Raw genomic sequence first — 25,704 nt, forward strand, 5'->3', positions numbered from 1 at the left:
TTGAATCATGCTGCTTCTAGTAAGGAGTGTTCATCAGATAAAATACATTGAGGCAACAATCATGCCTACATATGGTTTGGTAGCTCTCGTCCTCTAATGTCCCTACTCTACTTGTGCTATATTGATGACATCTTCATCATCTGGACCCATGGAAAAGAAACCTTTGAGGAATTCCACCATGATTTCAACAATTTCCATCCCACCATCAACCTCAGCCTGGTCCAATCCACACAAGAGATCACTTCCTGGACACTACAGTGCTAATAAACGATGGTCACATAAACACCACCCTATACCGGAAACCTACTGACCGCAATTCCTACCTACATGCCTCCAGCTTTCACCCAGACCACACCACACGATCCATTGTCTACAGCCAAGCTCTATGATACGACCGCATTTGCTCCAATCCCTCAGACAAAGACAAACACCTACAAGATCTCTATTAAGCATTCTTACAACTACAATACCCACCTGCTGAAGTGAAGAAACAGACTGACAGAGCCAGAAGAGTACCCAGAAGTCACCTACTACAGGACAGGCCCAACAAAGAAAATAACAGAACGCCACTAGCCATCACCTTCAGCCCCCAACTAAAACCTCTCCAACGCATCATCAAGGATCTACAACCTATCCTGAAGGACGACCCATCACTCTCACAGATCTTGGGAGACAGGCCAGTCCTTGCCTACAGATAGCCCCCCAACCTGAAGCAAATACTCACCAGCAATCACACACCACACAACAGAACCACTAACCCAGGAACCTATCCTTGCAACAAAGCCCGTTGCCAACTGTGTCCACATATCTATTCAGGGGACACCATCAGAGGGCCTAATCACATCAGCCACACTATCAGAGGCTCGTTCACCTGCACATCTACCAATGTGATATGTGCCATCATGTGCCAGCAATGCCCCTCTGCCATGTACATTGGTCAAACTGGACAGTCTCTACGTAAAAGAATAAATGGACACAAATCAGATGTCAAGGATTATAACATTCATAAACCAGTCGGAGAACACTTCAATCTCTCTGGTCACGCGATTTCTGATCTCAAAGTGACTATCCTTCAACAAAAAAACTTGGAAAACAGACTCCAACGAGAGACTGCTGAATTGGAATTAATTTGCAAATTGGATACAATTAACCTAGGCTTGAATAGAGACTGGGAGTGGCTGAGTCATTATATTAAGTAAAACGATTTCCCCTTGTTTATTCCTCCCCTCCTCCCCCCCACTGTTCCTCAGACGTACTTGTTAACTCCTGGAAATGTGCTGGAAATGGCCCACCTTGATTATCACTTCAAAAGGTTTTCTCTCCCCCCCCATCCCACTCTCCTGCTGGTAATAGCTCATCTTAAGCGATCACTCTCCTTACAATGTGTATTTTTTCATGGTCTGTGTGTATATAAAATCTCCTCACTGTACTTTCCACTTTATGCATCCGATGAAGTGAGCTGTAGCTCACGAAAGCTTATGCTCAAATAAATTGGTTAGTCTCTAAGGCGCCACAAGTCCTCCTTTTCTTTTTACGAATAAAACATTGTAACTTCCCTAAAAATGCCTTTTGCCCCATGTCCCCCCCCCAAGTTATCCTTTATGTGCCCCCATAAAGTTGTTCTTTGTCTGCCTGACGCACAGAGGACTCACCTTACTCAGCCCTGACCATCCTGTTACTTCCTTTATAGTTGCTATTAGGTGGTTGCTGCCCATTTTGGCAGTTGAGAAAGAAACTCCTTCAGGTACTGCAATACAGCATCAACTCCTTAGCAAAAAGCCTCTTTGGGCAATTGCTTATGCAGCACAGGTGAGTCACTGCTGAAACTGCTGACTCCAAAATGCTTCCCCCGCAGACACCCAGGTTTCAGTCTTCTGCACGGCACACTGTCCTTTCTGAGGCTACACCACACCCTGGAATGTGTTAAAGCCCATGCAACAACAACTACGGGAAGCCCCATGCTCATAACTGCTTTTTTAAAAAAACAATACTGTCCCGGACAGGAGTTTGACTAGCACTATCTTTGCTTAAAGTTATTTTTGATACAAGAAATGTTACAAACCAAATCTGAGATAGCCGTTAATGAATATGCAAGGAATAAGATCAACTGCGATGTCTAAGAACGGTTACCAGCAGGTTAGCAGCACAGAATATGGTTCTGTTGGAAATATGTATTACACTTCCAGGAATTATTGGCAGTGTTGCCTAATGATTAGAACACAGGACTCCTACGTCCTATTGTGTGGTCTGCCACAGACTTACTGTATAACCTTGGTTAAGTCACTGAACTTCTCTGTGCTTCATTCACTGATCTATATGCACCCAGCACCAAAGTATCAGAACACCTCACAAGTATTATCTTTACCACACACCTGTAAGACCAGGAAGCACTCACTCTCTTTTACATACGAGGAACCACATCACAGAGATTAAGCAACTTGCCCAATGCTGTGTTGAATATTAGGTGGAGTTATTTAGGCCTGCTGCCAAAGATTTGCTGGGCAACGCAAAAGGAGGTGGTGGTGGTGGGGGGGGGGTATGGCAATTTTTAATAGTTTATAGCTTGACTAAACTTCAGTGAAATTTCATTGGATTTCTTATCTCTGAGGGTTTTCTCCCAGCCAGATTTCAAAAGCCTGCTGCCAACCATGGAAGTGTTGGAGCGTCACATGAAAGAAAGGTTGAAAGAAACATAATGGAAGCATTGGGCAACCTTAATATAGGGGTGTTGCAGATCGATTGCATCTGTGCTGCATCCCAGCTTTTAAACAGGCCCTTGGAGAAACACCTTCAGGGTGCCAGACACCTAAGGGGGCCCCACTTTTCCTTAAGGATAGGCCACGTGACCACACTGCCTCCAAGACTGAACCTCTGGGCTCCAGCACTCCTGTTTCACACCATGAATGCTGCCCAGCAAGTCCCACTGGGATTGTCTCCTGTTCAGAGACTTTCACACACTCCAGGGACCAATGCACTTCAGTAAGTATTTGCAGTGACCCCAGGCAGCCTTTTCAAAACAGGGGAGGATTTATTAGTCAGCTGGAAGACAGCACCAGGCAGTTCTTAGCTTAGCACAGAGAAGCAAAAGCTAAGACATAGTTCGTGCTGGCCAAGCCAGACTCTCTTGAGCCATGCTGCTGAAGGAAATATCTTGGTTTCTTCTCTTTGTCGCTGTTTCTTTGTCTCTCAGTCCCAGGTGAGGTCCTGTGTCTCTGCATAAACCAGCTCTTATTCTAGCCTCCTGTCACCTCTTGGTCCTTATCTCCCTCCTGCAGAGCTGACATGATCTACCTGCCGGAGTTTCCTGTTTGCAGGGGTCAGTTGTTCAGTCACTGGGGTTCCCATTGTCTTTCTGGATCCCCCATTAATGCAGGGGGGCTTCAGCCAGTCCATTAACAACCCATTCATACTGCCCCAGTTACATGACACAAACCCCTCATGGCTCCGGCTCTACCCTGAGACCAGCTTTTTAACCATTTTGAACCATTTTTAACCATTTTGAATGGGCAGCAATCCTTCATTAAAAACTCACGGCCATGCATATGACTCAAACATAGTACAGAAAATTTTCACTTCAGCACAAGAAGTCACGAATTACCAGCTCCCTTTCTAATTTACTCTGATGGACGTCTCTCACACACGAGCATCGGTTTAGTCCACATTGGCTGCTTGAGGGGTAATGTTCTATGCAGCTATTGGCATCCATTTGTATCGCCCCATTAGGAAAGATTATTCCCCTCACCCTCCTGCCTGTCTGGACTCATTTTATTGCTTAGTCTGTCTTGAAAGCAAAGAAAATTAGTTCATAGTCTCTTTATTATCTTCACATTAGAAGCAACACACCCATGGGTACCATAAGGTAAACTAATTTACTTCAGTTTATTCAAACACTACTGAGGAACTAGAAATAACCCTACAATAAAACCTTGAAGAGGAAATCTACATTAAACCACATGCTTACCCCTACTTGGCAGGCTCAGAGGAGCCTCCTCATTGTAGCGAGATGGCGAGTGTCTTCAGAAAGTCCCTTCCCCTGACATTATTGAGCCAGTAGGTCTGAAATCTAACCCAGGGCAACACAGGAGTCATAGATCATGCTGAACTACAGTTGCTTCCTTGCTGTTCTCTCCAAGCTATAGGCAGAGAGCTTCATTCCTCTCTGGCTGAAGGCCAAGGCTCAACTCGCTCATTTTTTCCCCACTCACAAACCACCATTCGCTCTTGAATACCTTGAAGTATGTATCCAATATGCATCCTGCAGCTACCGTGTGGCCCATGTCACCTCTAGCCTGCTTGGTGCGCACATGCACCAGTAAGATTCTCTACACAGGTTGTTGGGTAAAAACCTCTGATATGTATTGACCCACTGCCTCCAAACTACTTATGCATCTTTGACCCCGCTAATTTTATTCATCTCTGCCCAAGCCCCTCCTCTCTGAGCACAAAGGCAGTTTATAGAGTCTTTTTTCACCTGCTGCTGTTGGAGCAAGTGGTTTGCGTTGGCTAGCTGGTAAAGTGAGCTCCACTCAGACTGACTACATCCCCTTCTGCTAGGTGATTGTGCAATAATCATCCACGAAATACAAATAGTGTGAAATACACTACATAACTGACCAGCTCCTCAGCTAGTGTCAATTCTTCAGAGCTCCTTTGCCCTTCAATTGAGCTAGGACAGTTGGCAGAAGTTGAAGAGCTGACCTATTATATGTAGCATATTTAAGGCTAAAAGAAAAGGAGTACTTGTGGCACCTTAGAGACTAACAAATTTATTTGAGCATAAGCTTTTGTGAGCTACAGCTCACTTCATCGGATACATACTGTGGAAAGTGTAGAAGATCTTTTTATACACACAAAGCATGAAAAAGGGGGGTAGGAAAAAACAAGGGGAAATAGGCTTGAAGAGAGACTAGGAGTGGCTAAGTCATTATGCAAGGTAACCTATTTCCCCTTGTTTTTTCCTACCCCCCCACTCCCCCAGACGTTCTTGTTAAACCCTGGATTTGTGCTGGAAATGGCCCACCTAGATTATCATACACACGGTAAGGAGAGTGGTCACTTTAGTTAAGCTATTACCAGCAGGAGAGTGGGGAGGGGGGAGGTATTTTTTCATGCTTTGTGTGTATAAAAAGATCTTCTACACTTTCCACAGTATGCATCTGATGAAGTGAGCTGTAGCTCACGAAAGCTTATGCTCAAATAAAGTGGTTAGTCTCTAAGGTGCCACAAGTCCTCCTTTTCTTTTTGCGAATACAGACTAACATGGCTGTTACTCTGAAACCTGTCATATTTAAGGCTGTTTATTTAGCCTCTGCAAACAACAGACAGCATCTACTCAATGGAAGCTCAGTCCAAAAAATCCTCCCTCCCACCTATTTGACCAGAGTGATTGTTGAATGGCTGATGCTGTCTTGAGTTCTTCTGAAGCCATTCCCTAGGGAAAACAATTAGGTTGTTCTAGTAATGTGGACATTAAAGATCCCATGGCTTTTGAGAAAGGGGTTTGCCCCCATGTCTTAGGCAAACTGTTGCCTGTCTCCCAGCTGGGCAGTGTGCTGTGGACTGGTTGATTGCCAGATGCGTTTCACTTGGCTCTATCCTGTTTGGAACGAAAAAGGCAAATATAACACTTTCACACCCTGCCCTGATGCTTCCATTAAGCTGCTTTATTTTCCATCCTCACACCATGCCCCTCCCCCCGCCCCCTTTGTCCATGCAGGGATATTTTAATTCTTAACCTATTTGAGGCAAGGAGCTGGTTGAAAAGTTCTGAAATTCTTTGCAATTTTGTGTGTGAAAAATATGCCCGTTTTAGGCCAACTCTACTTCCTACTTACAGGCCCCATAGCTGAATGCTTTGAACAGTGGACAATTTTTCCACTTACCTGATTTTAAAAAAGGAATCATTGCCCTTGTGGAAGTAGATACATCAGAAAATTAAGCTAGCAGGATATTAGCTCAGAGTTGGCTTTAGAGGAAACTTTAAAACTCTTGGTTTAGTGTTGCTCCTTTTCTCTTTGCCAAAGATCAGCCAGTGGTTTATTTGCTCCCAACCACTATGTCTAAGATAGGCGGTCCAGGGTAATGAATTGCCTCCCACTACCCCTGCCAAACCTGCTCCCTGGGTGTTGAGAGAACATTTGGAATCACAACTAAGCAATGATTGGCAGAACCTGGGAAAGGTGAAATGTACTAACCACTCAAACATCGAGGAGTCCAGCTTGTACTAAACTCTCTCTCAACACTAGCAACCTCAAGCTACCACCAAATATCTAGTGCATAACTACCACAGTAATGGGCAACCTACAACCTCTTATCTTCCCCACCCCTGAGCTAAATGAAGCTTAGCCAAAACATCTCCAATGCCACCTATCAATACGCAGGGCCTGGTTAACATACAGCACTGGTGGATGACCTCCTGCTGTCTATAGACAATGGCCATATTTCCATATTCATCTTTGGACTCAGTCATAGTAAGCCACGAAGCTCTATCCTCTCCTCTGTATTAGTCAGCATCTGTATGAAGGGGATCAGGTGAGAGAACACTAATGGCAGAGTCATCAGTATTTGCATGACACCTAGCTCTATATTACACCCACAGAGCTTTCTTGGGGCCCAGTCACGGTCAACACCTGGAGGAAGCAGAATCCAAGGAAGGTGGAAATAGATTAAAGAACTTGTCTCCTTTTGTTAACATCCCCCTGTGCTGACAGTAGCTGCTTGCTGTTTTGGGGCTCAATTGGACTTCTAACTATTGGATGACAGGATGGCCTCAGCTATGACAAATGCCCATTTCCACCTGCGTCTGGCAAGAATGCCATGCCTCAGCCTATTGTATTCAAACCTGGCTGTCGTGAGCCAAGTCTTCATGAGCATTAACATTGCTTAACATTGCAACTGATCTCAGAGTGACTATCTTCAGTCCTAGGTGATACTGCCTGGTGGGGAATGCAGCAGCCTATCTACAAGCCACAACAGGGTGTCACAGGCCCAAGTTCCTAAAAGATAAGACTCCTGCCTCAACAGCCCGATTTTCAGAAGTTCAGCGCACAATCAGCTCCCTCTTGACTTCAATAAGAGTTGCTGAGTGCTTAGCACTTTTGGGAAAATCAGCCCACTTATTTAGAAGCCTAATTTTAGACTTTTTAAAAAATCTTGACCAGAAGTTATGTAGAAGCAAGTTGCTCAGAGAGGGGGCTAAGAATGCTATAAGAATGTAGATTTATTGAGCGCAGCTGCACTGCTGTCCCCCTCCCCAGTGGAATGCTCCGCTCATAGAGCGCTTGTATTTGCTAAACCTCCACCAGACCAAGTTCTAACTGAAACCATACTTAAGATCATCCCAATACCAGGCAGACTAAGTGTTCTTGCATAGCAAGTCTTGGCTCTTTGTGTAAGTGAATTATAATCTTTACCATCACTTTTGCTTACCTCTGCCACAACCACCAAGTAGCCTGATATAATTCTTCATGTTTAGGGAGCAGCTTACGTTATGGTTTCATGAAAGCTAAATGAAGACGTATCAGAATCACTATCCTCTGCCCCCCATCCCCAAGTTTCCCTTTGCTGTTTTCAGAAGGGAAAATAGAAGTGTCAATCATAAAAGTTCTACCTATAAATCACGTATGTAAGTACAGGTTTCAGACTGGCAGCCATGTTAGTCTATATTCGCAAAAAGAAAAAGGAGTACTTGTGGCACCTTATAGACTAAAATTTATTTGAGCATAAGCTTTTGTGAGCTACAGCTCACTTCATGCATCCAATGAAGTGAGCTGTAGCTCACAAAAGCTTATGCTCAAATAAATTTGTTAGTCTATAAGGTGCCACAAGTCCTCCTTTTCTTTTTATGTAAGTACAGAAACTCATTCAGGTCTTCCATTGGTGATTCATAAAAGATGTTTGCTGACAGCACTAAAATATATGTACCAATGGCACTTTAGATCACTTTAAAAACACTAAATTAATCCTCAACACTCCTGTGAGGCAAGTATTAGATCTATTATGCAGATGAGGAAAGCAGAGACCAGAGGTTAAAATGGACAAGGCATCTGTGCCAGGGTTTGAACTCTGGAACTTCTGGCTCCGAGTTCCCGGGTACAGGATTCATTTTTTGTGCCTCAAATGATTTCCAGGCCAGCAGATTTTTGAAAGGTTAGTTCTCGTTGGTATCTGCGGTGTTCAAAATTGAATGCATTTATCAAAACTTAGAACAAAAACTATCCTTCACCCCTTCTACCTCCCACCAAACAGAGGAACGGAAGTAACACACTCGTGTTGGACACACCATGACGGTGGACGTGATTCCAGGTTACAGCTGGACACAGTTGTGGCACGTAAATGACATGACCAACTAACTTGGCTTAAAATTTGCATGACATGAAAACAAACTTCTACAGAATTTAGGACACATTTAAAATCTTTTTTTAAAAGCTGACACTCCCTTAGTGTTTACAATTTTAACACCAAAATCTGGAAGTAAAATGGATTTAGTTTTCTATTGCCCAAGCTGAACTGAAACGAGTAGATTAAAAAAAGTGTTCAGTTTTAATAACCATTTTATTACATCGGTAAACAAAAACTACGGGATTTTTAAAACTGTCAAACAAGGACTTGCCAATGAATTAAAGATTCATAGAAATTGTTTCACCTTTATTTAAACAGAAGCTAAAATACTGAACTTTAGTCACTGATCAGAAGCGTTTCTGATGCAGGGAAAATATAAAGTGTAATACAATAATTATAAGAAAATCAAAATTAGTCTTGTAAGCTAATTCCTGCCTTGTGCTGGTTAAGAAACAGATTTTATTGGAAAATCAGCTGTATATTTTGATATTATAAAAACATGTCTAATTGTGACATTTTCTCAAAGCCTGAAAAGTAAATTATTCCCTTGCCATGTGACACACTAAAAGAGAGCACAGGGTGAATTCAAGTTTTATTTGGCCTCTTCAGGATTCTATCAAGAAAAAAAATTGAGAAAAGAGGAATCCTTAATCCCAATCTGACGGTGGACAGCAACATCTTCTCGGTGTTCCACAGCAGCGGGCCAACTGCGTAAGAGGCTTGAGCATCTCTAAAGATGCAGAGGAATACGGATGTCAAGGTAGGTGATGATTACAGAGTGGCAGATCTGTCTCTAAAATAATCAGGGCCCAGCATGTTTAGAGGCTTGAAGATAAATAGCATGACTTTTATTCAATACACCTGTTATTGCTGCTGGCAGAGAGCAATCACTTCAACAATATTTACTGGGTATTCATTACTATAAGAGCTACATCATCATTTCATAACAGCTTGGACTGAAGTACATCATGGTGCTCAAACAACCAAGTGCTGCAGGTTCCAGTCCCTTCAAATGGAGAGGTCAACCGAGAACTCCTTTTCTTGACAGGGACATTTGTCTTCTCTCTTCCCTTTTAATCCTAATGCAGCAGATTCATAACCGGAGCAGCAGCATCCTGCACCAGAGGCAACAGAATCTTGCCCAGTGGTAGAAATCTCTTGACTGCACACTGTTAGATTATACGTATCTGTAAAACACATACATGCCTTCTAGTTCTGGACAGTTTCTGAAGGCAATTTGAGGCCAAGTTCTGTACTCTTACTTGTGTTAAGTTATAGCTCACTGAAATTCAGAGGAAGGGTAGCCCAGTGGTTAGAGCAGCAGCCTGGGTTTCAGGAGACCTGGATCCAACAACTCACTCTGCCTCAGGATTCCTGTGTGACTCTGGGCAAACAGTTTAATTGCTCTGTGCCTCAGTTCCCCATGTGTCAAATCTGGATCATAGCACTTCCCTACCTCTCAGAGGTGTTGAGAGGATAAATGCATTAAAGTTTAAGATGCTCAGATACTACTGTAATGGGAGCTATAAACTCCTAAAATGGATCAGAACTGGGCAGCTTGCAGAGCAAGTTATGAATCAAAATGAGGGTGAGCAACAGAATCTGACCCTTAGTAAGTAGAACAGATACCATGCTTAAGACCTCAATGCATCTGTGTTCACATTCAGTTTAACACCAAATGCAATGCACTTGATATTGTTTACAATTTTCAATTAAATGGGAAAGGCAAAAAAATTATACCTGCAACTTGAAATCAGCGAGGAACTGAAACGGTTGAAATAATGAAAGTAAAACACTACTTCAAACAAATACCTGATAATTCTCTTCTGCTGCTGTATGTGTGTGTATCTAAGTAGGGAAATACATTTATCTTAGATGTGCTTGGAACAGAAAATTTCTAAATTATTTTGACGATGCGCTCTCAGATATTACTAGTCCTACATCTAACTTTTCTGAAATTTGGTCAGTCATTGCTACTTTTAAAAGATTATGTGTAAAATTAAAAACTGTTCACTTGCAAAGCACTTCAGCAATAAACCCCCCAAGTTTTAAGGGAGTGAAAGGGAGCTATCAGATTATAGTTTCACAGAAGTGGTTTGAAATGAGAACCATGAAGACAGCAAGATCAGAAAACATTCAAGTTAATGGAAACAAGTCTTTATTAAGTAACTTTTAATATCAGAAAAATAAAACTCTTATAATTCTCTTTACAGCAAATATATAATATCAGTGCTTTGGCCATCATAAGTTAAAGGCCCTTTATCATAAAATATATGGTTTTTAAACTTTACTCAAATTGAATTTATAATCCCTATGACCTCCCTACATATACATAACAAAAAGAGTGTAGTAAAATTAGCAAATACTAAACTATATTGATAGTTTGTCATTGTTAGTTTGTGGTTTATAGAAATGGTACACGCACCTAATATCTGTCGATTCCTTGGCTTATTAGTTGCAGTGTACAATGCAATAAAATACAAAATACATGCTTGGTGAACATTTGTTCATATCTACAAGACTGGAGCTAAAGATTAGGTTTCAATACTGACATTTAACTATTCTACAAGCAATTAGCATTAAAGTTATGCATTACATAATATGCCATCAAGGCAACTCTTATACTGAAAAAATCGTAAAATAAAAACCATTATTTGTAAACTTTTATACGAAATGTAACTCTTCAAGTGGAAATAAAAAATAAAATTTCTGTATATTTACTAGTTCAATACATAGAATTTGTTTTGCTATACTGAGGAAAAAAAGCTTGTGTGTGTCTTGGGAAAAGAACGCTTAAAAAAATAATAGAAATTCTACTACAACGCCACTTTGTGTGTGTGTGTGGGGGGGGGGGGGGGGGGGTGGTGGTTCGTTTTTTCAGATGCCAGCACAGATTTTGGAACATACTGAGGATGAAGATGCTAGAGACATCCACAGGTTGAAATGTAAGCAGCACATTTGAAAGACATTTTTTGTTGTGATTGGAAACAGTTTTGAAATGACGTAAAATAATTGAAGGGCCATGGTCACAGCTGCTTTCAGGAATTATACAAGAGCACATACACGCCTCCCCCTTTTTCCTTTACATTACTAAAATAAAATATATATATATTGTATATATATATTTATATAATGTGCAAGACAAGTATGGATTGAACATAAAAATGCTTCACATTTTGAACTATATAATCTCTAAAATGTAATTTAAGAACACCTTGATCAGACTAGTGAATGGAATGTTAGCATCCTCACTATTAGCCAAAGTATGTGCACCCCAAAGTTCTTATTGAAATGGGATCAAGCCACAGCCAGGCTACTCCACATTCCATTAAGAAAAGCAGTGGGTAGGAATTCACAATGAAGGAGACCAAATCATTCCTGATCCTCTGAACATACCATTGTTCACAAACTGGGTGAGATGAAGGTCAATTTGGCAGTTTCCCTCCCGCCCCGCCCCCAATTAACAGTGATCTATTTAAAACTGCCAACAACCTTACTGATTCCCCAAAAAAATCAAACTGTGCATTAACAGGTTATTTGCAATACTGAAGAATTAGGCGTAAGTTGTTGTAAAATAAAACTAAACAAAACCCAAAACCTATTTCAAAACTGGCAGTGTAAAGAAGGCAGCATTGGAAGTGTTTTTTGATACATCAATAATACCATGAACCCTCCAGAGCAGACTAATTCTCTGTTTAGGCTATGGGGTTCATTGCCTCCAGAACTTAGATGTTACCAACACTAATACAGATCACTAGGAAAACCTGTAAAATTCATTTGTTTTCTTGGTTGTGAAATTGATCTAAAGTTTCCCCCCTACTGTTCCTTAACCTTATACCAGATGTATCTCTGATAAATGTGCCATCCGTTTAAACCAAACCGGACAGAGACCATTAGATTTAGTGTTACCGTAGCAGCCTTTTAGAAAGTATAAATTTACTAACAACTTTAGCCTAATCCCAAGAAAACCCAATAACAGTCAGAATTAATTAGGAAGTTTACTGGGGGGAGTACCATTACACCCATGCCTTTAAGAGTTTAAAAAGTCCATATATAATATCTATATATATTTAAGAGTGAATTTGGATTGCCTGAGTAACAGCTGTCTGGCAAACTGGACATGATGGCGTTTCTTTTTCACAGATCTTGTTGGCACATTCCATACAGAAGAGATTGTGGCCACAAGGAACTAGGGCAGCAATAACTTCATTCTCAAAGCATATCACACAGTCATGCTTTCGTCTAGACTCGGGTGGTGAACTGGATGTGGAACCGCCATTGGAAGAGGAGTAGCTGTTGGTACCATTAGAAAAAGCAGGGATGTATATTGGAAGGCCAACCTGGTTGCATGTACTGGGTGGGTCACTTCTCACTCTCCTAGCAAGCGGATGTTCCAAAGTTTCAGGAAATGTAGGTGACAGACGAGGAGTGGATGGCTGACTTCCTCGACGCTGAGCCTTCATGTTACTAGCAGGGTCGCTACCAAAGCCAGATAGCGGGTTTACTGGTTCAAAAGGGGCCCAGATGGTTTGGGAAGGCGTTGGTAAGGAGTCATATGCAGGAGAGTCAACTGCAAGATCTTCTGTGCCCATTGAAGGCAACGTTTCTCCAAACCAAAAGTTTCCTGTGCTGAATGGACTTGTTGGGCTGAAGTCAGCCAATCTATTGCTTCCAAAATAGGAATCAGTGGAGCCACTTCCTAAGGAGCTGGAGCTGTCATTTCTATAATTAGAAATCATTCTGGTGCGGCTAGGAGGGACAGGATTGGAAGTAAGCCAAGCAGATCCAAGAGTGCCGCCTTCAAAGCTCACATCTGTACCATTGTAATGGAAATCATTTTCTTCATTCAGCTCTATGTAGTTTCCTGTGCGCATGGCAATATGCATTTCTATTTCTTCACGTGCACGGTCTACATTTTCAGGCATCCCTGTAACCTCAAAGACTGGCTCCTTGTCTCTGCTGGGAGTAACAATGTACGTGTGTGTCTGCTGCTGAATTCTTTTGATTGTAGCTCCTTTGGGTCCAACCACCAGCCCAACTACACGGTAAGGCACCCTCACTTGGACTGTAGTCTGACCTGGCAGGTTGGGAGTACATGGCAACCCACCCAGAGCAGGACCATTTTTGTTGCGTGATGCTCTGATCATGGAGAAGTGTTCAGCTGCTGAGAGAATTTCCCTTTTGGCCATGGCTACATCCTCTTTTCGTCCAGTGACGACAAAAATGGGTTCTTCTCCTCGAACAGGGGTCTTAATGTAAGTATTCGTCTTGGCTCTTAATGCTTTTATTTTGCAACCTGTTTAGAGGAAAGAAACACACATTTAGTAAAGAGGGATTTTAGAAAACTACAAGAAAACAGTCTCCTGTTTTAAACTGCTTGCAAGCTTCAAGGGTGAAACCTGAAGCCATCTGTACTTCTCACACGTCATGTCAGTGAAAGCAGCAAAAACTTCTCTCTCAATTATGTCCATGTTGACCTGTGGTGACCACAAGGGTGAGACTAACACATTGTGCAGTAACATTATTCAATTGTAGTATTAAGGTATAATGTAAAAACACTTTTTAAAGTGATTAAGAAAAATCAATCTATTCTGAAGGCAACTCTTCCCAGTGCTTGGTCTATTCGATGAAGCGTTATTTCTGTGGGGCTTTTTCTTTTTTTTAAAAAACACATTATTAAAGACCGCACCTTTCCAAGGTTTCCCAGAGGAAAAAAGTGAAATTAAACTCACTGAGATATCAGAGTTGTAAGTGATGCAATTGAAGTTCTCATATCCCGGAGCATGGCGTTTACTGCACCATCATGAATTTTATGGAATGTCAGTTCTACTGACAAAAGCAATCTTCTAATCAGCGTCAAAGTTTAAGATGAAAGGACATTCAGTTACTTAGGTGCATGCTAAGGGTTTACCTGTGACAAGGCGGGCGGGGAGGGTGGAGAGGAGTAGAAATGTTGCTACTCAACTGTTCAATTCAACTCAACTCTTTTCAGCTCTGTCTACATCAGTTACTTTGTGATGAACCTTCAACGTTAGGACTGGTAGACCTCCACGAGTTGTAGTAACAGTGGGAACACCAGGCAAGGTGCGGGCAGCCTTTCAATGCAGTGTCAATTAGGCCTACATCTTGTCTACACTCGTGCTCCATGAGTTGTTTATATGTCTATATATATATATATATATATATATATATATATACACACACACACACACACACGCACACTTTGGATAAATGCCCTCACATTACAGAGCAAGTGTGAGGTATACATGGCTCCACAACCACTACGTGGCACTTAATTTCCACAGTGCCTGTAAATGTAACTAGAATTCTGTGTGTTTCTGGCTTTGTGGGGTATACTTCCTCAATCATGTCAAGATGCATGCTAAACACCGGCACAATTAAGCTAAACCCTCAAAAAACCAAATAAACAAGGCACACCAGCATGCATTAACACACGTTCCAATGACTTCCCTTGCTTCTCCCCATCAGAAGTGTTCAGTAAAGAGAAGTCAAACATTGACAGGAGTTAGGGAACAGACAATGCACACATGTACTATAAGCTATAGGTACTTTAATCAACGTCCTCAAAACATGACATTTACCAAGAAGTGTCATCGTTACCAATCAGCACTGGTATAATTTATACTTTACTCTTGCCTCATTTCATAAGTGGAGACTTCCCTCCCAGCCTGTTGAGTAACAGTCTGCCAGTTTTCTCCTCATACTTAATTTGGTATAATCTTTGTACATTAGGTGCTTGCTGGGATTTTCGGGCTGTATTTACATAATGAATGCTGAAGGAGTAGAAATGAATAGTTAAAGAAGCTTTACACTTGTATAATTCAAAGTCTGAGGACAAAATGGCAGGCAGGCCTCTTCCTAAAATATGTGAGGATTTTTAGCATGTTGTGCACACAAACAATAAGAACTCCTGCTGCACATCACCAGGACCCAAAAGTAGCCAACAGACTCTGTCAGTGATCTGCAAAAGTTATGCCTACATTTCCTAAACTTACAAGATATGCCTACATTGCAGCTGGGAGCAAGCCTCCTAGCCCAGGCAGACAGACAGAGACTCGAGCTAGCAGAGCTTGAGTTAGTGCGATAAAAATAGCAGCGTGGACACCGTTACTAAGGCTGCAGCTCTGACTCGCTAGGCTTGAAAGCCCAAGCCACAATGGTCACACTGTTAGTTTCAGCCCCACTAATATAAGTCTGTCTACCTGGGTTGGGAAGCTTGCTTCCAGCTGCAGTGTAAACATACCCAAAGGGTGCCAACTTTAACATTAGCCGCTTAACAGCCATGGGGGGGGGGGGGGGGGGAGGAGAGAAACACAATTCAAAGGAAAGGAGGACTTGTGGCACCTTAGAGACTAACCAATTTATTTGAGCATAAGCTTTTGGTTAGTCTCCAAGGTGCCACAAGTCCTCCTTTTCTTTTTGCAAATACAGACTAACACGGCTGTTACTCTGAAACAATTCAAAGGGCACTTCGGCAAGGAAAACTATCAATTTAAGTTCCCCAAACATTTTGGTCTCAAAACATTACCTACTACGGTTTCAAGTAACACTGATGATTAGAATCGTGTGCGCGCATGTGCGTGTGTTGGGGGGGTGGGGAATCATTACCTCTTGGGGCTCCTCTGCTGATCCTTTCGAGGAGTTCAGAAGCTCAGGAGAGGTCAGGCCAGCTGGCTTGGGCTTGTGGGCCTTGGGCCAGAAAAATTGGTGTGCAGATGTTTGGGCTCAGGCTGCCTACAAGGGTGTAGGGTCCCAGAGCTTGGGCTCCAGCCCAAACCAGAACACCAACCTAGCAGTTTTTAGCCCCGAATCCCGAGCCACCTGCTCATGCCCTGAAGCTTTTATCCCCACGTAGATGTGCCCTAAGAAGCCCTACATTGCAATGCTGCTGTCAAGGTCAGAAAGCAAGCAGGCGAGAAGAAGAAACAGGTACAAATGGTGTGGGGGGCACAGCGCCTGTGCCCAACTGCTCTCCTTTGCTGAGCAGGCCCCTTTGCGTCAGCAGGAAGCCAAAAAACCTCATAAAAGGCTCTTTAAAAACATCACGGCTTTTCTATCAAATATTCCAGGCTATGCTATGTACAAGGATGCTTGCAGAAAGGGAAATTTTTAACTAATTTGGTAAAAAAAAAGTCACCCCAAAAAATGATGATGTGTCCCTTTCATTTACTCTGTAAAGAAAGATTTTATGCAAGTGATTTGGGAGTGGAGTCTCCTAATATTCATATCCACCTAGCAGGACAATTGCCACACCAGCAATTGAGTGGGGGGGGCTAAGAAAAAGTCAGATGGCACAAGCAGTATGGGAGGTTGTAGGTATCAGCTTTTGGAGAAAGATTCAATTTCTCTGCTAACAACATTAAAAGTACGCCATAGCTCCTAATTTAGGTAATTTCCTCTTCTCCCTGTACACCCTAGATTGTGTTGTGGGCTTCCTACTCTGAATAAGTGCCCAATCTGCCCTTGGTTTTTGATGCCACCACAAACAGGAAGTTGACAAAGCAACATGAAATTTGCCTCTGGGGATAAACTAGCTCACTGTGAGCCCAATATGCTGCTGCTAAGCTAGTCAATGCAGTAAAGTCTTGTTTATCTGAATGACCCCAAATTGAAGTCCTATCCTCCTCATGTGCACCAACTATCCCCGCCCCCCCACAGACACACGCAAAAATTACTTTAATTTCCTTCGTTCAACTTGGATAACTGATACTATGTCCTTTATTTCAGAGAGGGTATGAAACATGAACATTTAAAGAACTACTCTAAAGTGTTATGACTATCTGGCACAAAGTGTGATTTAAAATGGCATTTTTGAGCCTATTGAATACTAGTTTCCATAGTGCTTCACCAATCTGAATAAGTTACACATTCTAAACAAGTTTCCCTGGTAGCTAGTCTTCTGTCTCCAACACCCAGTCCCTGCAACCTGCAGGGACTTGTAATGTCAGCTGAAAACTCATAAAAACAATGCTTTTAATAAACTTCAGTCCCAATACAATTCACATTGTTAAGACTGTTTGTTTCACATGTCAGCATTCAGAATGGTGCACTGACCAAGAGGAGCATGGCTTTCTTTTAAGATACGACTCATCAGCCTAGAAAAAGCAAAGCCCCAGATCTGCCTCAGACATTTAAAAATTGGCTTCACAAGAGAGTGGTTTCCACCGAATCCAAGGTATACTCTCAAACTTTATCTGAAGGATAGAAAGAACTGCCACTGAAGGAAATCATTAGGACCTACCAAATTCATAGTCCATTTTGGTCAATTTCACAGTCGTAGGATTTAAAAAAAAATCAATTTTATGATTTCATGGTGGTGTAATGAGGGGAGGGGGTCCTGACCCAAAAGAGGGTCATGGGGGTTGCAAGGTTACTGTAGAGGGGTTTTGGGATTGTCACCCTCACTTCTGCACTGCTGCTGGCAGGGGCACTGCCTTCAGAGCTGGGCAGCTGGAGAGCAGTGGCTGCTGTTTAGCCTCAGGAGGTCATCTAGTCCAACCCCCTGCTCAAAGCAGGACCAACCCCAACTAAATCATCCCAGCCAGAGCTTTGTCAAGCCGGGCCTTAAAAACCTCTAAGGATGGAAATTCCACCACCTCCCTAGGTAACCCATTCCAGCGTTTCATCATCCCCATAGTGAACCAACCTCTAAAGCCAGTGCCATTGCCAGCAGCAGCACAGAAGTGAGGTTCACAGAGCATGGGTGGGGTGGGTTACCATATGTCCAAGTTTTTTTTCCCCAGAAGCCTCCCACGTGGATCAGAAGCTGTCCCAGCCAGCAGCCACAGAGCTACTTGCAGCCAGGTGAAGTTAGAACATAAGAACGGCCATACTGGGTGTCATAAATATAAAGGGAAGGGTAAACCCCTTTGAAACCCCTCCTGGCCAGGGGAAAGCTCCTCTCACCTGTAAAGGGTTAAGAAGCTAAAGGTAACCTCGCTGGCACCTGACCAAAATGACCAATGAGGAGACAAGATACTTTCAAAAGCTGGGAGGAGGGAGAGAAACAAAGGGTCTGTGTCTGTCTGTAGTCGTCTTGGCCGGGGACAGAACAGGAATGGAGTCTTAGAACTTTTAGTAAGTAATCTAGCTAGGTATGTGTTAGATTATGATTTCTTTAATTGGCTGAGAAAAGAATTGTGCTGAATAGAATAACTATTTCTGTCTGTGTATCTTTTTTGTAACTTAAGGTTTTGCCTAGAGGGGTTCTCTATGTTTTTGAATCTAATTACCCTGTAAGATATCTACCATCCTGATTTTACAGGGGGGATTTCTTTATTTCTATTTACTTCTATTTTTTATTAAAAGTCTTCTTGTAAAAAACTGAATGCTTTTTCATTGTTCTCAGATCCAAGGGTTTGGGTCTGTGGTCACCTATGCAAATTGGTGAGGCTTTTTACCAAACCTTGTCCAGGAAGTGGGGTGCAAGGTTTTGGGAAGTATTTTGGGGGGAAGGACGCGTCCAAACAGCTCTTCCCCAGTAACCAGGATTAGTTTGGTGGTGGTAGCGGCTAGTCCAAGGATAACGGGGGTAATATTTTGTACCTTGGGGAAGTTTTGACCTAAGCTGGTAAAGATAAGCTTAGGAGGTTTTTCATGCAGGTCCCCACATCTGTACCCTAGAGTTCAGAGTGGGGGAGGAACCTTGACACTGGGTCAGACCAAAGGTCCATCTAGCCCAATATCCTGTCTTCTGACAGCGTCCAATGCCAGGTGCCCCAGAGGGAATGAACAGAATAGACAATCATCAAGTGATCCGTCCCATTGTCCCGTTCACAGCTTCTGGCAAACAAAGGCTAGGGACTCTACCGCTGCCCATCCTGGCTAACAGTGACCTATCCTCCATGAATTTATCTAGTTCTAGGTTCCCAGAGGTGGGTCTCACCTGGCTCCTTGAATGGCCCCTGCAGGGGAAGAGGAAGTCCCGTCTTTCCCTAGCTAGGACCAGGACCCCCCCGACCTTGTCCTTTCCCTACGATAATCAGATTTCATGGTCTGTGGTATGTTCATGGCTGTGAATTTGGTAGGGCCCTAATCATCATGTATAACACCAGAGACCTATGAATGCATCAATCAATACCAACTCAGTTTAGTTTGCTAGGAAAGCTGGAAGACACCAATAATAGACTATTGTAAAAGGCAATCGTGTCATAACTAGGTCACTAAACCTCATTATATAGTTCTATTAGAACAATTTTTCTATTTGTTTTTACTTGGCTGTTCTGGTTCCCTACCCTCCTCTATTAATCACTGCAGAGGGATGATGCAAAGCATTTCCTTGTACAGCATACTGCATCTGAACACGATGCCTTCAGTCTGACATGGAATCATTAAGCAATTAAGAGTCATATGGCTACTGTACAAATCAAGAGGTTTCTCAGCCTGTTAAGTCAGAGACAAAAACGCATGCATATGAAGAAAAGGCCCCTCCCCCCCAGTGTCTCCTAATTCTGGACTTGAATAGCTATTCTGATGCAAGACAATGTAGAATAGCCCAGTAACAAATGTAAACAGACATGAACAGTGAAGTCTGACAGCCAAGGAGTACTGTATTCTTTTAGACTGAGGCCTAGTCTACACTTAAATAGATTAACTTAATTGCATCACCAGGGCCATGAAAAATTTCTCATCCTGAGCACTGTAGTAAGGTTGACCTAACCCATGTTGTAGACACAGCTAGGTTGATGGAAGAATTCTTCCATTGACCTAGCATCCACCACTAACTATATCGGCCAAAAAACCACTTGTATTGATACTGCAGTGTAAACAGATCTGTAACTTGCGTAGTTCCACTGATTTGAAATGTGCCTACAACTGTACTTAACTTTACCACTGAGTAAGGCACAATAACACTAGGTGTAGACTGGCATAGCTGTTGGCAAGGGGTGAAGTTTTGTTTTTTTTGGGTGGGGGATGGTTAAACTGACATAGTTATGCCACTAAAAGCCTCTTGCAGATGCGGTTATATCAGATAAGGGGGTTTTATATTGGTATAGTTTATTTTGCTTTGCTGAACATGAATAAAGTTATACCAGTACAGAAACGCCTCACTTAATGTTGTCCCGGTTAACGTTATGTTGCTGATCTATTAGGGAACACGCTTGTTTAAAGTTGCACAATGGTCCCTTATAGTGGTTTGGCAGCTGCCTGCTTTGTCCCCGGCTTGGAGGATTCTCTGGAAAAGCAGCCCCTCCTTGTGGGGATTAGAAGGGGGCGGGGCAGTCCCTTTCTCTCCCCTCCTCCATCAGCTACCTTACAGGGAATTTAGGGGATGTGGCTTGGCAGCTGCCCAGCACCAGTTCAGGTGGCCCTCCCCCCTACTGCCTCTGCCCTGCCCTTTGCCTTGGAGCTGCCCCTGAAGCTTCCTGCTTGCTGGGAGAGGGGTGCTGATATCAGGATGTCCCCCTGTTCCTGCCCCCCCCCCGACCCCCATACTCCCTCTCCACAAAGTGGAGGAGGGGGACAGGGCTCAGGGACAGAAAGGAGGGTGCTTGCTGGAAGCTGTTGCTTCTTGTCTGATCTGCTTAAAAGGGCAACATACTTGAAGTGGGGTCAGCATATTTAAAGGGGCAAGGCACATCTCTCTCTCACACACCCACCCACACACACACTCATGCACGCACCCCCCAGCACTTTGGAAAGTCAGCACTTGTGCATGTTCTGTCAGGAGGAGGGAGTGGTGCGCCCCAGCTGGATAGCGTGGGCTCCTCATCATGTTCAGTTTTTGCAGGGAAGTGTTTGCAGCTACTACCCTGCATCTATTGTGTTTCCTCCCTCCTGCCTCGTAGAGTGTGAGGCTACATTAACATCAGCATGTTAACCCTTGAGAGCCCAGCTAAGTACTAGTTCATCAGCAGCAAGGCATTCCCTGGGAAATATTCCACCCTCTTACTCCACCACCTCAACCAAGCTTCACAATCATTCACTGCTGTGTACAATATTAAACCATTTGTTTAAAACTTATACTATATATGTATAGAATATCTTTTGTCTGGCGAAAAAAATTTCCCTGGAACCTACCCCCCTCCCTCAATTCAATTCGCTTAACATTGTTTTGCATGAAGTCGCATTAAGTGAGGAGTTACTTTTATATATGTGTAATTGAAGGCTTGTCTAAATGGTGGGATAATGCACATTACAAGGGTATGATTTCTGAAGTGCACAGACATGCTACACATTAATTGGTCCATGTAGACCTGCTCGTGTGCACTAACTGTTCTGTAGTGCACTTTAACATAGTGCTGTTACGTTATGTTAACTTGTGCTAGAAAACTTGTAGTGTGCACTAGCATGGTCAACACATTGATGCACTTTAAAAGTCACACCCTAGTATGTGCATTGCTAAAAAGCACAGACAAGCGCTAAGATTTGCTCCCCTCCTTTATGCTGTCATATTTAACAAGCATAGACAAAACCTAAGTCTTTGAAGGACTGGGGCTTTTAACTATTTGCGGGTTGGTTTGTGCTGATCATATCCAAAAAAGGATGTTAAGCCTGAAGTTCTAAAGTTGATATTCCAAGGAAAATGAGAACACTTGGTTTGGCTCATATTTCTCAAACCTCCTCCCCATTTTTCTTAAAAGACAGACTTGTCTGACCAGAAATTTTATAACTTGTAAATATTATACTTCCCCTTGAAACGCAATTTGTTCCTTTAGAGCACTTCTTATCTCTCAAGTAAGCGTGTGTTTAGGCTCAAATAAATATCTGAAGGACAAAATAGGTCTTTGGCAACATAAACGTTCTTAAAGCCTAAAAACAGATTTGGCATGTGTGTTAGTTTATCAGCTAAGGCTGGGTGGCTCTTACAAATCATGAGTTTAAGAAGAAAAAATATATATAGTGTCAGAAACACGGCTAACCCGAATGGCTTCAAGCGAGGCAGCATACTGCATTAGACAAATATTAATCATACGAGTGCTGATGGCATGCTCAGCCTTATACAATACACAGAGGCACCGGAGGGGTAATATTCCAGGACAATATTGCCCAGGAAAAAGGCCTTACCTAGCTGCCTGATCTAGTTAGTTTTTCCATGTTTTGTAAATATATGTACATTTTAAACACAAACACAAAAAACACAACCCAGGGCATTTAGGATGAGGGTTCAGTTCATGAAGGGGGAGGGAAGAGGATTTGTGATAAATAAGCCTGTCAGAATTACACTAAGAATGTCCTTATTTACCCCCATGCAATCAATTATTAAGTCTTTTTAAAAGGGCAAGAATTTTATAGTGATTGCTCCTTCCAAGATGTTCTGTGTTTGTTTCTACCAGGTTCTTCCACTGTAGATAGAGCAACTCCAGACTCAGAACTGATGTATGTACCTAGCAATTTTACTGAGCTTTTTATTTGTTTAAACCTGAATCTCAAAATATGGGTGTGCAGTGGAGAGGTCTCAACTATACTATAGCTAGAGTGATGCCTATGAGGAGGAGCATAGGACAGCCAAACAAATTGTAAAAAAATCTACTAAGTTTCAACTTTTGGCTTCAAGTATTTAAAACACCCCCCCCCCCCAAAACAAAACAAAAAACCAACACTAACTAGCTGAGGAGCAAACACTGATGTTCCTAAATGTAAGAGCAGAAACGGTAACACTAACGTTCTATACCAGTGGTAACCAAACTATGGGCTGTGTCCCCCCCTCCTGTAAGCAGGTGCAAAGGAACATTGGGGGGGTGCACATCAGGGCCCAGGCCAGCCCCCCTGGGGGGCAGGGAGGGAGCATCATCTAGCCCAGTTGAGCCCTCTCCTTTGCCCCCAGCCCCAGCTCATTCCCTCTCCACCCCCAGCTCCACCTCCTCTGCTGAGCCAACTGTGTAGCAATGGAGAGGGGACATGGACACATTCAATTACTGGTGAGGAGGGGCAGGGCAGGAAAAGTCTGGGCACCACTGCCCTATACAGTTCTAATCTTTTGTTAATAGGCAATAATCATCATGTCCTTACGGACTTCGACACCATAAACCAGATGAGACAAACTGCAAAGATAACAAGTTTCATGCGCCAAACTTTGGAAGGGGAAACCGCAAAACAACTTGATAAAAACCATCTAGAAAAGCAACGACTACTGGAGCCCCTTCTCGTGCAGCCCAACACCGAGGCCTGGTCTACAGTAAAAAATGAGAGTCTTAGCTATGTTGCTCACAGATGTGAAAAATGATGTGCCCTCAGTGCTGTAATTGGGTCAACCTAAACCCTGGTGTAGACAAAGCTAGGTTGACCTAGCCACAGCCTATTGCAGTGGTTCTCAAATTTGTATACTGGTGACCCCTTTCACATAGCAAGCTGCGGAGTGCAAGCCCCCTTATAAATTAAAAACACTTTTTTATATATTTAACACCATTATAAATGCTGGAGGCAAAGCGGGGTTTGGGGGTGGAAGCTGACAGGTTGCGACCTCCCATGTAAACCTCACGACCCCCTGAGGGATCCTGACCCCCATTTTGAGAACCCCTGGCCTGTTGAAAAGGTGGATTAACTCCTGATGGAAAAACAGCTTCCTTCAATGTAGGAAGTGTCTACACCAGTGGTTAGCAACCTTTTTACGCACAAGATCACTTTTTGAATTTAAGGGCAACCCAGGATCTCCCCCACCCCTTCTCTGAGGCCCCACCCTGCTCACTCCATCCCCTGCCCCCCCTCCGTCGCTCTCTCTCCTCTACCCTCACTCACTTTCACCAGGCTGGGTCGGGGTGGGGTGGGGTGTGGGGGGGGAGGGGGCTTTGGGCTGAGGGGTTTGCATTGTGGAAGGGGGTTCCTGGCTGAGCCAGGCGGTTGGGGTGCAGAAGGGGCTGGGGTGCTGGTTCTGGGAAGGGGTTGGGGTCCCGCCAAGCTGCATTTACCTCAGGTGGCTCCCGGTTGGCAGCGTAGCAGGGCTAAGGCAGGATCCCTGCCTACCCTGGCCCCACACCGCTCTTGGAAGGGGCCAACGAGCCGGGGGGGGGGGGGGCGCCCATGGCTCCATATGCTGCCCCTCTGCAGGCACTGCCCCTGCAGCTCCCATTGGCCAGAGTTACCCATGGGAGCTGCGTGGGCGGTGCTTGCAGGCAGGAACAGCTCACAGAGACTCCTGCCCCTCATCCCCAGGGGGCGTGATGGCCGCTTCCGGGAGCAGCCTGGGGCTGGGGCAGGCAGGGAGCCTGCCTTAGCAGCAGACCCTCTGCACCACCAGACTTTTAGCGGCCGGAGAGCGCAATTGACTAGGAGAGCCTTCACGATCGACCAGTTAATTGCGATTGACCGGCTGGTGACCACTGGTCTACACCATAGCACTGCAGTGACACTGTTATGCTGCTGTAGTGTAGACACACCCATAAACATTAAGGAAGGAACTTCAGTCCCAATTTCCCTCAATTATTTCCTTCCACTAAAATTGAAATGACTCTTCCAAAGTGATTCTTCAGAAGTAAGAATCGGGCATGGATCTGCAGAGGCAATATAGTCAAAGAACACCTACTGTTAAGTAATCCTCCTCTCCTTCCAAAGGGCCTCAGAACATCCTCAATGATGGGCGGTTAACAAGCAGTCACTACCCAGGAGTGTGGCCATACTGGGCCAGATCAATGGTCCATCTAGCCCAACAGTGGCCAATGCCAGCTGCTTCAGAGGGAATGAACAGAACAGGGCAATCATCGAGTGATCCATCCCCTGTCGTCCAATCCCAGCATCCGGCAGTCAGAGGCTTAGGGAAACCCAGAACATGGGTTGCATCCCTGCCCATCCTGGCTAATAGCCATTGATGGACCTATCCTCCATGAAATTATCTAATTCTTTTTTGAACTCAGTTATACTTTTGGCCTTCACAACATCCTCTAGCAAGGAGTTCCACGGGTTGACCGTGTATTGTGTGAAGAAGTACTTTCGTAGGTTTGTTTTAAACCTGATGCCTATTAATTTAATTGGGTTACCCTTGGTTCTTGTGTTATGTGAAGGGGTTAAAAAACCCCACTTTATTCACTTTCTCCAAACCATTCATGGACCACCCCCACCCCACCCGCAATGGGGGATTTGACAGAAATCTATAAAACTGAACAGTCCTAGTATTTTTCATCTCTTCTCATACAGAAGCTGTCCCATACCCCTAATCATTCTTGTTGCCCTTCTTGTAGCTTTCCCAATTTTAATATATCTTTTTTGAGATGGGGAGACTAGAAATGCAAACAGTATTCAAGGTGTGGGTGTATCATGGTTTTATATAGCGTCTTTATGATATTTTCTGTCTATCCCCCTTTCCTATTGGTTCCCAACATTGTCCTCTTTTTTGACTGATGCTGCACATTGAGTGGATGTTTTCAGAAAACTATCCAGGGTGATTCAAAGATCTTTCTTGGGTGGTAA

General features: G+C 43.4%; 1 protein-coding gene across 1 annotated transcript in view; it reads right to left on the reverse strand.

Moving 5' to 3' along the window:
* Nucleotides 1–10,481: 10,481 nt before the first annotated feature.
* MEX3C (mex-3 RNA binding family member C) overlaps nucleotides 10,482–25,704 on the reverse strand; it is a 31,430-nt gene continuing 16,207 nt past the window's right edge. Inside the window, exon 2 of the mRNA XM_073343559.1 lies at nucleotides 10,482–13,636. Within this exon, the coding sequence (XP_073199660.1) occupies nucleotides 12,411–13,636 (1,226 nt within the window). The 3' untranslated portion in view covers nucleotides 10,482–12,410. The remainder of the gene's footprint in view (nucleotides 13,637–25,704) is intronic.

The sequence above is a fragment of the Lepidochelys kempii genome, chromosome 5 (assembly GCF_965140265.1).
Source record: "Lepidochelys kempii isolate rLepKem1 chromosome 5, rLepKem1.hap2, whole genome shotgun sequence".
Classification (NCBI taxonomy): Eukaryota; Metazoa; Chordata; order Testudines; family Cheloniidae; genus Lepidochelys; species Lepidochelys kempii.